The sequence below is a fragment of the Toxotes jaculatrix genome, chromosome 11 (genome assembly GCF_017976425.1).
Source record: "Toxotes jaculatrix isolate fToxJac2 chromosome 11, fToxJac2.pri, whole genome shotgun sequence".
Classification (NCBI taxonomy): Eukaryota; Metazoa; Chordata; class Actinopteri; family Toxotidae; genus Toxotes; species Toxotes jaculatrix.
This window is the reverse complement of record NC_054404.1, coordinates 26,396,874-26,410,927: the sequence shown is the minus strand read 5'-3', so window position 1 is coordinate 26,410,927 and position 14,054 is coordinate 26,396,874. Positions and strand designations below refer to the sequence as shown.

The window sequence follows — 14,054 nt, the reverse complement described above, 5'->3', positions numbered from 1 at the left end:
TTGCTGTGATGAACAGGGGAGCAGTCGTGTGTGTAGAGGGAGTAGAGCAAGGGACTCAGCACACAGCCCTGGGGAGAGCCAGTACTGAGGCTTAGGGCTGTGGATGTGTGGTGGCCCACTCTGACCCTCTGTCTGCGGTCAGAGAGGAAGCTGTCTATCCACATGCAGATTGAGTGTGGAAGCCCCAGGTCCCCTAGTTTGACCACTAGCTTGTGAGGGAGGATGGTGTTGAATGCAGAGCTGTAATCTACAAAGAGCATCCGCACATAGCTCCCTTGCTGCTCCAGGTGTGATAGTGCAGTGTGGAGTGCTGTGGCTATGGCGTCCTCTGTGGACCGGTTTGCTCTGTAGGCGAACTGGTGGGGGTCAAGGCTGTGGGGTAGGGCTGCTGTGATGTGACTACGGACCAGTTTTTCAAAGCACTTCATCACCACTGGAGTGAGTGCCACTGGTCGGTAGTCGTTGAGGCTAGAAATGTGGTGCTTCTTGGGCAGGGGGACTATAGTTGAGGATTTCAGGCAGGGTGGGACAGTGGATTGTGCCAGGGACTGGTTGAAGATCTTTGTGAGGATTCCAGCCAGCTGATCTGCACAGTCCTTCAGCAAGCGTCCCGGGATGCCATCAGGACCAGCTGCCTTTCTCGGGTTGACGGCCCGTAGCGTACGCCTCACCTCATGCTCTTCGATTTTGAGGTCTCTGCTACTGTGGGCCACGTGGTGCAGTGGTGCTGACTCTGGTGCTTTGACCTCGAAGCGGGCAAAGAAGATGTTCAGCTCCTCTGCAAGCGCGGGATCACCTCCAGCAGCTCCAAGGTTGGTTCGATTTTGAGGTCTCTGCTACTGTGGGCCACGTGGTGCAGTGGTGCTGACTCTGGTGCTTTGACCTCGAAGCGGGCAAAGAAGATGTTCAGCTCCTCTGCCAGCGCGGGATCACCTCCAGCAGCTCCAAGGTTGGTCCTGTAGTTGGTCAGATGCTGAACTCCCTGCCACACCTGCCTGTTGTTGTTACTGCTCAAATTGTCCTCTATCCTCCTCCTGTAGTCTGCCTTAGCCTCTCTGATGCCCCTCTTCAGGTTGGCTCGGGCTGTGCTGTAGAGGCCTTTGTTGCCGGACCTCCATGCAGTATTCCTTTCTTTCAACAGCTGCTGGACACCCCGTGTCATCCAGGGCTTCTGGTTGGGGTAGACCCGGATGCGTTTGTCCACTGTGACAGTGTCTATGCAGTTCTTAATGTAACACAGAACACTATCTGTGAATACCTCCAGGTCCTGATGTTCAAAGACCCCCCAGTTGGTCCTCTCAAAGCAGTCCTGCAGCCTCTGGGAGGCACCCTCAGGCCATGTGGCAACAGTCTTTGTGATGGTGGGAGCAGTTTTTCTGAGGGGGGCATATGCGGGGATTAAAAACAAGGACAAGTGGTCGGACTGGCCCAGGTGTGGTAGTGGTCTGGCCCTGTAGCCCAGTTTGATGTTAGAGTATACCTTGTCTAGGGTGTTATCTCCCCTTGTAGCACAATGAACATGCTGGTGGAATTTAGGGAGTACTGCCTTTAAGTCCGCATGATTAAAATCCCCTGCTACGATATTCACAGCATCAGGATACATACTCTGCTTGTTGGTAATGCTGGCATGCAAAAGTCCGATAGCTGAGCTAGCATTGGCATCCGGTGGAATATAAACAGCGGTAATCATGATCACAGTGAACTCCCTTGGTAGATAAATGGGCCTGCATTTAACAGTCAGATACTCTAAATCTGGAGAGCAATGACTGTCTACCGTCACTGTGTTGGTGCACCAGCTGTTGTTCACGTAAACACAGAGCCCCCCTCCTCTGCTCTTACCGGAGTCTACTGTTCTGTCATGGCGCTGCGTGGTGTAGCCTGCTAGCTCAATGGCAGAATCCGGGATGGATGTGTGAAGCCAGGTCTCCGTGATAAGCAGAATGCACGCATCCTTCACGGTGTTGTTCGCTGCAGTCTGTAGCCTCAATTCATCCATTTTGTTCGCGAGGGATCTGGCGTTCGTGAGAAACAGGCTGGGAAGCGGTGGTTTGAATGGCTGCCTCCGTAGCCTGGCTAGTCCGCCGGCCCTGCAGCCTCGCTTTTGCCTCCTTTCTCTGCGCCGCCTGCGCCTCCTTCCTGCTGGGATGGTAATCCATGGGGAGCCGGGGCTCCTCGCTAACTCCACCGGAATCTTGTGTGTGCGGAGAAACTCGCTTGTTACGCGCCGTTCGTAACATACTCCGATCTTAAGGAGATCATGCCGGCTGTAGATGTTATTCGCCCGACATATCGTACACAAAAACGTACACAGAAACATGTACAAAAACAGCCATACAACGCATCTACCGGTGAAACACTGAGCCGCTGCAACTGTGTGCGCCGCCATCTTGGAAAAGATCACATGACCTGGAAGCTATTGAGCTAAAATACTAACATTTACATTAAAAACTGTATATAAAATCTCAGGAATGTTAAAATTGAATAAAAAAAACGGTGTATCTCAACCAGCCAGTGTAGTACTATGATCCTACACTGATTTGGAGTCATTAGGTCACATGACCTGGAAGCTATTGAGCTAAAATACTAACATTTACATTAAAAACTGTATATAAAATCTCAGGAATGTTAAAATGGAATAAAAAAAAGGTGTATCTCAACCAGCCAGTGTAGTACTATGATCCTACACTGATTTGGAGTCATTAGGCCACATGACCTGGAAGCTATTGAGCCAAAATGCTAATATTTACATTAAAACATTTATATAAAATGTCAGGAAAGTAAAAATTGAATAAAAAAAAGTGTATCTCAACCAGACAGTGTAGTACTGTGATCCTGCACTGATCTGGAGTCATTAGGTTACATGACCTGGAAGCTATTGAGCTAAAATGCTAATATTTACATTTAAAAATTTTTAAAAAATCTCAGGACTGTTAAAATGGAAGAAAAAAATGTGTATCTCAACCAGACAGTGTAGTACTATGATCCTGCACTGATTTGGAGTCATTAGGTCACATGACCTGGAAGCTATTGAGCTAAAATGCTGATATTTACATTAAAAAAATTATATAAAATCTCAGGAATGTTAAAATGGAAGAAATAAAGGTGTATCTCAACCAGCCAGTGTAGTACTATGATCATACACCGATTTGGAGTCACTAGGTCACATGACCTGGAAGCTATTGAGCTAAAATGCTAATATTTACATTAAAAAATTTATATAAAATCTCAGGAATGTTAAAATGGAATAAAAAAAAGTGTATCTTAACCAGCCAGCGTAGTACTATGATCCTGCACTGATTTGGAGTCATTAGGTCACATGACCTGGAAGCTATTGAGCAAAAATGCTAATATTTACATTAAAAAAATTAATATAAAATGTCAGGAAAGTAAAAATTTAATAAAAGGGGTGTATCTCAACCAGCCAGTGTAGTACTATGATCCTGCACTGATTTGGAGTCATTAGATCACATGACCTGGAAACTATTGAGCTAAAATGCTAATATTTACATTAAAAAATTTATATAAAATCTCAGGAATGTTAAAGTGGAATAAAAAAATATGCACTGCACTGATTTTGAGTCATTCCACATAATGTGGAACATTATGACATAAAATGCTAAAATTTACATTATATAAATATGTGCAATTTAGAGTGGCCAATTAACCTATTCCATGCATGTTTTTTGGGATTGGGGAAGAAGCCGGAGTACCCGGAAAGAACCCACACAGGCCGCGGTTCAAACCTGGAACCCTCTTGCTGTGAGGCGACAATGCTAACCACTGCACCACCATGCCGCCCTGTATTTTAGCTCAATAATGTCCATATTGACATATTTACAAAAATATGTGCTAAAATGCACGTTTACATTACATTATGTAAAAATGTGCATTTAAGCTAAATAGATTCACCTTTTTTTATACACCTTGTTCCATTTTAACGTTTCTGAGATTTTATATTAATTTTCTAAAGTAAATAGTAGCATTTTTGCGCCATAGCTTCCACATCATGTGACCTAATGACTCAAAATCAGTGTATGATTATAGTACTACTCTAGGTGGTTGAGATACACTCCTTCTTTTTCCATTTTAAAAAGTCCTGATATTTTTAATACATTTTTTAATGTAAATATTAGCTTTTTAGCTCAATAGCTTCCAGGTCATGTGACCTAATGACTCCAAATCAGTGCAGGATCACAGTACAACACTGGCTTGTTGAGATACACCTTTTCTTATTCCATTTTAACATTCCTGAGATTTTATATATGTATTTTAATGTAAATATTAGCATTTTAGCTCAATAGCTTCCACACCATGTGACTTAATGACTCCAAATCAGTGTATGGTCATAGTACTACAGTGGCTGGATGACATACACCTTATATTTATTCCATTTTAACAGTCCTGGGATTTTTAATAATTTTTTAAATGTAAATATTAGCATTTTAGCTCAATAGCATCCAGGTCATGTGACCTAATGACTCAAAATCAGTGCAGGATAATCGTAATAAACTGGCTGGTTTAGATACACCTTTTTTTATTCCATTTTAAGTGTCCTGAGATTTTATATTAATTTTTTTATGTAAATAACAGCATTATAGCTCAATAGCTTCCAGGTCATGTGACCTAATGACTCCAAATCAGTGCAGAATCATCGTACTACACTGGCTGGTTGAGATACACCTTTTTTATTCCATTTTAACATTCCTGAGATTTTTTATAATTTTTTAAATGTAAATATTAGCATTTTAGCTCAATGGCTTCCAGGTCATGTGACCTAATGACTCCAAATTAGTGCAGAATCATCGTACTACACTGGCTGGTTGAGATACACCTTTTTTTATTCCATTTTAACACTCCCGAGATTTTATATAAATTTTTTAATGTAAATATCAGCATTTTAGCTCAATGGCTTCCAGGTCATGTGACCTAATGACTCCAAATCAGTGCAGAATCATCGTACTACACTGGCTGGTTGAGATACACCTTTTTTTATTCCATTTTAACATTCCTGAGATTTTATATTAATTTTTTAATGTAAATATTAGCATTATAGCTCAATAGCTTCCAGGTCATGTGACCTAATGACTCCAAATCAGTGCAGGATCATAGTACTACGTTGGCTGCTTGAGGTACACCTTTTTGTCTTCCATTTTAACATTCCTGAGATTTTATATAATTTTTTAAATGTAAATATTAGCATTTTAGCTTAATAGCTTCCAGGTCATGTGACCTAATGACTCAAAATCAGTGCAGGATCATAGTACTACACTGGCTGGTTGAGATACACCTTTTTTTATTCAATTTTTACTTTCCTGACATTTTATATTAATGTTTTAATGTAAATATTAGCATTTTTGCTCAATAGCTTCCAGGTCATGTGACCTAATGACTCCAAATCAGTGCAGGATCATAGTACTACACTGGCTGGTTGAGATACACTTTTTTGTATTACTTTTTAACACTAACCCACATTTAACCAACATTTTTATTTTGAAAACCGGAAGTTGGTCCACGCTGTAGCATCCTAACGCTGACTTTCTCAACCTCATCCGTCTATTTTCCGTAAAGTCTGTAACACGGGAGCACTTGAAATGTTGGAACGGCTGGCTGACTTCGCAAATAGGAGAGACGGCTGGCTTGACCGCAGTGAACAGATCACTCGCCTGGCAAATCTTGATAGCACCTTCCAGAGTCAACTCCGTTTCTCTCAGTAGTGTTTCTCTGACCTTTTTAATCCTCCACACCTATAAGTACATCATTAACTTGACATTTTCATTCTTTCAGGTTCTTACCACCTATCTCATTGCCTGTACTCCACCAACCCGGCTTCCGTACCTGAACCTTAATGTCCACTGGCATGATAACAAGCCATTACTGCCACCTTGTAGTCTAATGTGTAGTCTATACCACCTGATCATTACAGTCCTCACAAGGACTGTCAGTCCATTGTAATTCCTGAGCGTCCTGAGTGAATAAAAGATGTTTGGCTCGTTGATGTTGACCAGTATACCCACTCCACACCTCAGTGAAATGGTTACTGAAACTTTCAAATATCTGAAACAATTTTTTGGTTGGTATAAATGTTTTTCTCTGCAAACGTGCTGGGGCTCAACCTCTGTGCAGTCTGCCAGAAAAAGACACTCCGTTTCCCCTGAAGCTGTGGCTGCTGTTCTCATGAACTGATCCTATGGAATATCAGACATGGCAGAGGCCCGTGGTGCTGCATTTAACATCACAGGCCTCATTCAGGAGTTACAAATTTCGTTGCCTGAAAGAGAGAGACTTTCTTTTAATACAATGTTAATTGTTAACCAGTTGGAAAACAATTTCTCTCAATTTTCCATATCTACAAAGACCCTCACCACTGCCCAAAAGAAAGAACATTTTATCAGGTTTGTCACAGAAAAATTTGATGAAATGATGGCAAAGCTGGAGAGTGAGTTTTCAAAAAAAGACCCAGAGTTCCTGGTGAGTCTGACACAGGATTCAGGGTCAAATATACGTGCACCTGACACTGCCACTCCGATAACGAGTGGCAGTGTTCAAACCAGGTCGGTTACTACCACCATCAAAACAGAGTTTGATTACTTGTTTACTATATTGCTTGAACAGTTGGAGAATCCTCTGGAATACAAAAGAATAGAGCACAAACAGTATTCACAGAGACTCGCCAGAAGAATATACGAGCATATGATGGTTACTTCCAAATATCCGATGCCCCAGGTTCCATGTTTCTCTGACGCTGTCATCTCGGCACACGTGGGGATGGTGGATGGCACTGACCAACACGTTTCTCATGAAGTGCTGTATACCATGATCAGGGATGCAGTGGCAAAGTTCATGACACTGGGGAGTCTGTGGATGAAAGAAAAGCTATCATTAACAGCAAGACAAAGTCAGCAAGTCTTTGGTGCACTAGTTGACATCACAGACTTGACCGTAAAGACGCTGACCGGACCAGAAAAAAACACCACAGTGGTGGGTGCTTCAAGTGACAAAACTTCTGAAACATTCTCTGAGCTGAGACCAGTCCCCTCCCAAAGTCCAGTGTCAATCGAGCAACAGCAAAATGAATCTGTGCCACTTAATCCGTCCTCTTCTCCATCAGAGGACATGACCAACACCCTCATCACTACTCTTATCATGAAGATTTTCTACAAATCCCTGGAGAATAGCAAAGGGTTTTTTCACAAAATACATTTCAATAACATCAATCAACTGTCAAAGGACGTACTAGACGAGATTAACATCTATGACTTTAAGGTCAGAAAAATCAAGAAGAACATGAAGAAAATTATCAAGGCTGTGATGAAAGACCTTGACAAGGAGTTTGGCTCTCTAGAGAAACCACTAGAGGGTGCAATGGCATCAAAAGACACATCTTTAGAAGATGCTGTTGTGAAGTATCTAAAAATCTATCTGAGTGCCCTTCTTGACCCAAAGAAGAAGTCCCTCGCTGCCAGGTTTTTCTTAGCTTTAACAAAACCCTTCCGGTGCTGCATCGCGAGTTACTGTGAAGAATAATTACCCCTCCATTAGCTCCAACCCTTAAACCATGTCTCGGGCTTCAAATTGGCATTTAAAGACATGAACCACCCTGCCCCAAACACACCCCATACCCCATACCCCACCCTAACACTCCCTCCCCTATCACCATGGGTTTACTCCGGGTGCTCCGGTGTGCGCAGTGTGGAGTGGAGACCACCTTCTACTCTGAGTCTGTCAATCAGCAGTAAAACGCCACTAAATGAACACAGTGAGGTTTACAATGCAAGCAATCACTCATTCAGTCAGTGAGTTCATCCCGACTTCATAATCTGATGACATTAAGGTTGAAGAAACAAGGTTGATGCTTCATCTCCCCTGATAGGATTAATATACTGATTCCTTTGGAACAATTATTTATTTAATCTCAGATCTGAGCACTTTAGGAAATGTGTTCTTCACTATTTGTTGCTTTTTATTTGTCCATTGCAGCTAACACCCAACATCTGTGACGACTGTACTTAATGGTTGTGTAAGTCTGTGTGAAACACAAGCAGTTTTAATAATATTCTCCAGAGGATAGTCTGTAAAAGAATATGATTTGACCCAAAGGCTGTCTCAGGATGGTGTGTGGTGTCTATGGTCTTTTCCTTCACACTGAGGTGTGAAGTTCTATTGCAGGGAATCACGTTGAGGTGAAGGCTGATTAGCTTTTAGCATAACTTTAGCCCACCAGTCCTCTTTCTCCTCCTCTGGCTCTAGACGCTCAGCAGACTGCAGCAATGGGGAGAATGTGTGCAGAGGTGGGTAGAGTGGCCAAAAATTGTACTCAAGTAAAAGTACTGTTACTTCAGAATAATATTACTCAAGTAAAAGTAAAAAGTAGTCATCCAAATAATTACTTGAGTAAGAGTAAAAAAGTACTTGGTGAAAAAACTACTCAAGTACTGAGTAACTATTGAGTAACATCTGATTTATTTATTGAGCATTCAATCAGACAAAATTACAGAGAGTTTATCTCATCAATAAAATAAGAAAATAAATTAATTAAATTCATAAATAATAAAATAATACCTTAAAATAAAATAATCTTTAGGTAAATGCAAGTACCTCAATTAAAATAAAATCAATGAAATAATAAGAGTACATAAAAAAATTAAATATTTACAAAATAACAAGTAACACAAATTTCCAAACCTAAATCTACTTTTTCACCGGGCTCAGCAGGCAGAACTAGAACAAGACAGCCCATAAACTCTGTGCATGTGGCTCAGCATAAGGCAGAACAAGGCCATAAACTCTCAGAAACTCTGTGTTTGTGACAAAAAATGCAGAAAGAAACATTTTCACCAAAGAATCACTCAGTGATGTGACTATTAAGCTTCAACAGCAGTTGGCTCTCAAGGTTCCTGCCATGAAGCTGTGATCGTTTAGCCGTGAACAGGAGTCCTGCATGACTGAAAAGTCTCTCACAGGCTGCAGATGCAGGAAAACCCGTGTTGACTTTGAGTGACAGCTTCTTGATGTGAGGAAAGGTGTGGAGTAGATCCATACCTGCAGTGGACAGACATGAAAGGTACCTCTCCAGCTCTCCTACTTGAGATTTTCCTGACTCCATGGATGCAAAGAAGTCATCTTCATCAGACTGGTTGCTGTTTGTACTGGTGACATCATCCAAGTCTGTGTCGAGGGGATTTCTGATGTAGTCCAGGCCTGTGGCAAGATAAATCATTTTCAAAATAATTACAGTGGGTCTGCACATTATTCTTTCTACTGTATAGGCTGTCAAATTGCTGATGCTTGACATTAAAAGCTACCTGAGCTATTGCCACCCTGTGGTTTGTCACTGACACACTAGTCCTAAATGACAGTAACATTATACAGATTTATATGTTAATTACACAAGTATATTTACCAGCATTTAAGATGTACTCCTCTGTGGTCCAGGATGTTCTGAATCTTGGTAGGAGTATTGCTGCCGCAATCAGCTCAGGGTCTTTCATGATGTCTCCAAAACGTTTCTGGATCCCTCTCTGCAGGGCGTGAACAAGAGGTGTACACATTTTGCAAGATGACTCTAGCCTCTTCAGCTTGTCCCGCAACTGGTACAGTGTTGGCAGCAGGAGGCCCACATGCACAGATGATTCCCCTTGGAGGATATTAAGGGCCATGGCAACAGGCTTCATCACAGCAGCATACTCGACCAAAAATCCCATTTCAGCTGGATTGAACCTTTAAAAGATGTAATGACAAAAAATGCCTTAAAGATATTTCTGGTGCAATGTATTTATTGTGCATTGTCAATGTTAAATATACAAATAAATAAAAATAAAATAAATTTGTTAAATTATTTCATTCAAATAATTCACAATTATTACATTATCATGCAAAGAAAACTAAGTTACTTGAGACAGTTAGATTCACCCATTAATCAGCAGGGCTCATTTATTTTTATTATTCTTTAGAAATAAAATAGAAGTTTTGTCAACTTCTTCATCTTTATCTTTAATGCTGTGCAGACATTGCGAGTTGCTTGTTCTCCTTGCTTTCGGTGGATGCGCACAATCCTTTCAACAGAGAGGAACAGGGAGCTCCAACGTGTCTGATTGGGTCGGAGAAGCTGCAGCTTGCATTCACGTTCCATTGTTTCATGAGCCATGGTGGACCTGCCAGTTTTATTCCAAAGAGCGTGACATTTTGCAAAAACAGACCTAGACAGCTTCTTGTACGTTTCGTTGGCAGCTCCTCCTGCAGCAATGGCATCAGCTGTGGATATAAGATTGAGGAGATGGCATGCACACTTTTGTTGCCTTGGAAGTTGGTACTCAAGGCCTGTGTTGTCATCCAGAATAGCAGACACATCTTGATACTCCACCTCTGACTAACATTCATCTTCTGTTGCATCATCAAGGGTGGAGTCACTCTCCTCTTGTATATTGGTGGCTTCCTCCTCTTTCTCCTCACCATATAATCGAAAGGCCTTCAGGAAGTTTGAGCCACTGTCTGTTGTCGTCCTGGTCACTTTGTCCCTGATGTGGTACTCAGAATGTATTTCCTCTAATGTGGCAGCAAGGACGTCAAACGTGTGCGAGCCTTTGACAGGTCTACAAGCCAAAGCAGCAAAGTGCCTCTCCAGTGAGGTATTGTCTATCCAGTGATAGGTGACACCTAAGTAGCTACGTTGTCTGGCAGACCAGCAGTCTGTTGTGGTTGCACCATAGTTCACAGCACTCAGCTTTTTGATGATTATGCTCTTCTTGTGTTTTGCAGCTTCCTGTATTCTTGTGCATAACGTTTTCCTTGATTACTCCGGGTGACTATGACTATGGTCACGTGACAAGGCTGCACAATGGCCTAGGGCTACGTTTCATTGATTAAACACAGTCACGTGGTAGATCCTTGGGCGGAAGTCTCTCTCTGACAAAATAAAAGTAGAGATAGCTTAAAGCTTTATCCAGTACCTTTGATAAAAGTAACGAGCTCAGTGTAGCCTAATGTAGCGGAGTAAGAGTACTGTTTCTTCTTTATAAATCTACTCAAGTAAAAGTAAAAAGTATATTGATTTAAAACTACTCCTAGAAGTGTTTTATTTTCAAAAACTTACTCAAGTAAATGTAACGGAGTAAATGTAACTCGTTACTACCCACCTCTGAATGTGTGTTATGGTAGAGAATAGTGTGTGTTTGTGTGGAAGCCACATGAGAAACTCTTCAACTCATGACTACTAACGTTACTGTGAGGCCCAATACGTCAGCGGCAGCTGTCTGTTCCTGTGATAAACATTGATTATTAAAGTGAAGATGCTGCAAGCTGTTTAGTGTTTTTAACGGTTTAATAACTTGAAACAAGGTCGCTGATAATATTGATGGGGAACTAGTCAGTGATAATAGTGTGAAAAGTGTGTGTGTGTGTAAGTGAGACAGAGAGAGAGAGAGAGAGTATAGGGTGTGTGTAGGCCACATGAGAAGCTGCAGAAAATGACAGCAAAGCACCATCTGAGAGAAAACTGTTTGGGCAATAATGGTCAAGTCAAGTAGGTTTATTGTTTCAGCCATATACAGTGAGACGAAACAGTGTTTCACCAGGAATAATTGGTGAGATACACAACTGTTAAAACACATTAGAGACAAGACAGATACAGTATAGTGCACACACACTATTTCGAACCACATACACACACATATTGCGCACGCACACAATCATTGGGATCACACATTTCTTGCGCACACATGCACACTGACACACACACACACACTCTAGGACACACATGTACATACACATTTACATAATGTGCAGAAACAACAGTGACATAAAGCAAACAACAACAGTGACATAAGAAAACAATGCTAGACACAGAGCACTGGTAGACAGCAGTTATGGTTGTATATTAAAAAGTATATATATTAGCAGCAAGAAAAAGTGCAGAGTGCATAGAGGTGCAGAGTGCTAGTTTGCATTATACGTTGCCAAAAAAGTTAATATTACAGGTTTATTATATTGCACTATAGGTTGTTTAACAGTCTGACTGCCTGGGGAAAGAAGCTCTTCCCCATTCTGGAGGTGGGGGCAGTGATACTGCAGAACCTTCTACCTGATGGCAGTAAGGTGAAGAGTCCATGGGAGGGATGGGTAATGTCCTTGACAATGTTCTTGGCTTTGCGCAGGCAGCGGTGTTGTAGATGTCTGAGAGGGGGGCAGAGAGGCTCCCGTGATCTTTTCGGCCGTCCTCACAATCTGCTGCAGGGCCTTACGGTCTGCTGAGGATGCTCTGAATAGTCCCTCTGTAGAATGTTGTCAGGATGGAGGTTGGGAAGTGGGCTTCTCGCAGCCTCCTCAGAAAGTACAGACGCTGCTGGGCTTTCTTTGTAATGTGTTTGGTGTTTTATGTCCATGTGAGGTCGTCTGTTATGTGCACGTCCAGAAACTTTGTACTCTGGACAATCTCCACTGGCAGGTTGTTGATGCACAGTGGACTGTGTCTGTGTGGGGTCCGTCTGAAGTCAATGACCAGTTCTTTAGTTTTGCCCACGTTGAGGGACAGGTTGTTGTCGCTGAGCGGTGTCACCTCTCTGTACAGGGCCTCGTTGCCTCCGCTGATCAAACCCACCATGGTTGTGTCATCAGCAAACTTGATGATGAGGTTTGAGCTGTGCGTTGCCACACAGTCATGTGTGAGGAGAGTGAACAGCAGCGGACCGGCTGTTTAACTACCAAGTTATTTAACTTTACCTTTTACCTCTCTGTTTAGCCTGGGACCAAATGTTATCTTTTTTTTTTTTTTCAGAGTAAAATTTCCCAGTCACCTCTCTCATCGCCTGTACCTTACCACCCGGCTTCTGTACCTAAGCCTTAATGTCCACTGGCATGATAACAAACCATTACTGCCACCCTGTGGTCTAATGTGTAATGCCACCTGATCATTGCAGCGCTCACTTCTTTAAAGTAAAAACTGCAAAACTGAATCAAGGATGTGAGTTATCTTAACTATTTCACTCTGTTCAGCATGATGCTGTAACACATGCATTTTCAAAATATGCCTTGTATGAACTAACCAGTAGATCTGCTAAAAAAAAAAAAAAGAAAATAACAACTCATCCAAACAAACTGGTGCACACAAAGTCTGTGTGTGCACTCATTGTACCCAGTCTCTTAATGACAGATCGAGCCTGTCAGGTTTTCTAATCTTACGTGTAGATCTTGATCACCTGATCATTACAGTCCTCACAAGGACTGTCAGTCCATTGTAATTCCTGAGCGTCCTGAGTGAATAAAAGATGTCACGTTTGATCTAATCTGTCCAAGACTTGTACAAATTCGCGCGCACAGGCACAGGCGCGCGAATGTGTACAGTGTGCGCATGTGTCTCTGATGATGGCTTTGATGTCCCTTCTTACGTTGTGACGTTGTTTAATTTATTGCATATAATGTCCCTTGTGACGTCAAAATGTGGCATCAAAGGTTATCGTAGTTACAAATAGACCTTAAAACCTGCATTTAGCCACTCAGAGCTACATCAAGACAAAAGAAAAGTAAAAGACAGAAGCAAAAGCAGAATCGTTAAAGGCTAGACGACCGCACTGAAAACCACAATCATAGCCACAATGTCAGAATCTACGCAAACTCAGTCCCGACTTACCAGGGTAGTGATCACACTAGAGGATCTTCAGCCTCTGGTAAAGAAATATTTTCAGAAATTTTATAACAGTGAGCGCAACATGATCGCCATTGGCTTAATACAAGAGCACTCACTAGCTGTCATGGCTGAAATGCTAACCAATCTGGTGCAAAGCTGTTGCAAACTTTTATTGACAAAACTCATGGCTTTGTCTAAAGAAGAGTTTGTCACACTTACTCCAGATTGTGTTAGAAAGGCATTGAAGAACTCACATCTTGCAGACTCCCTCTCTGTAAGTTTTGCTGAGGCTTTTCAAATCCCACGTACACATTGTGAGAAGCCTGAAAATCTAGCAAAACTTATTGAGTCAGAAGTGTCAAGGAAATTGAGCTGTCTTCTAGACATTGTTTCCACAACCCAGGATTTACCACCAGATCCTGTGATTTTTTTGAGC

General features: G+C 41.9%; 1 protein-coding gene across 1 annotated transcript; it reads right to left on the bottom strand.

Moving 5' to 3' along the window:
* Positions 1-8,810: 8,810 nt before the first annotated feature.
* On the bottom strand, positions 8,811-10,213 carry LOC121189858. The gene is made up of 3 exons (XM_041050328.1): positions 9,981-10,213; positions 9,401-9,717; positions 8,811-9,198 (listed from the first exon to the last, which is right to left on the bottom strand). Exons 1-3 carry the CDS (start codon positions 10,142-10,144, stop codon positions 8,843-8,845), a joined length of 837 nt encoding a protein of 278 aa, XP_040906262.1. The 5' UTR covers positions 10,145-10,213; the 3' UTR covers positions 8,811-8,842.
* Between the last annotated feature and the right edge of the window lie 3,841 nt (positions 10,214-14,054).

Bases quoted from the DNA above. Each gene is read 5' to 3' on its own strand.
- LOC121189858 (XM_041050328.1), bottom strand. From the start codon at position 10,144: ATGGCTCATGAAACAATGGAACGTGAATGCAAGCTGCAGCTTCTCCGA. The intron at 9,718-9,980 runs GAAGAAGTTGAC...CATCTTTTAAAG, and splicing joins ACAGCATTAAAGATAAAGAT to GTTCAATCCAGCTGAAATGG. The intron at 9,199-9,400 runs GTAAATATACTT...ATCTTGCCACAG, and splicing joins GGAGTACATCTTAAATGCTG to GCCTGGACTACATCAGAAAT.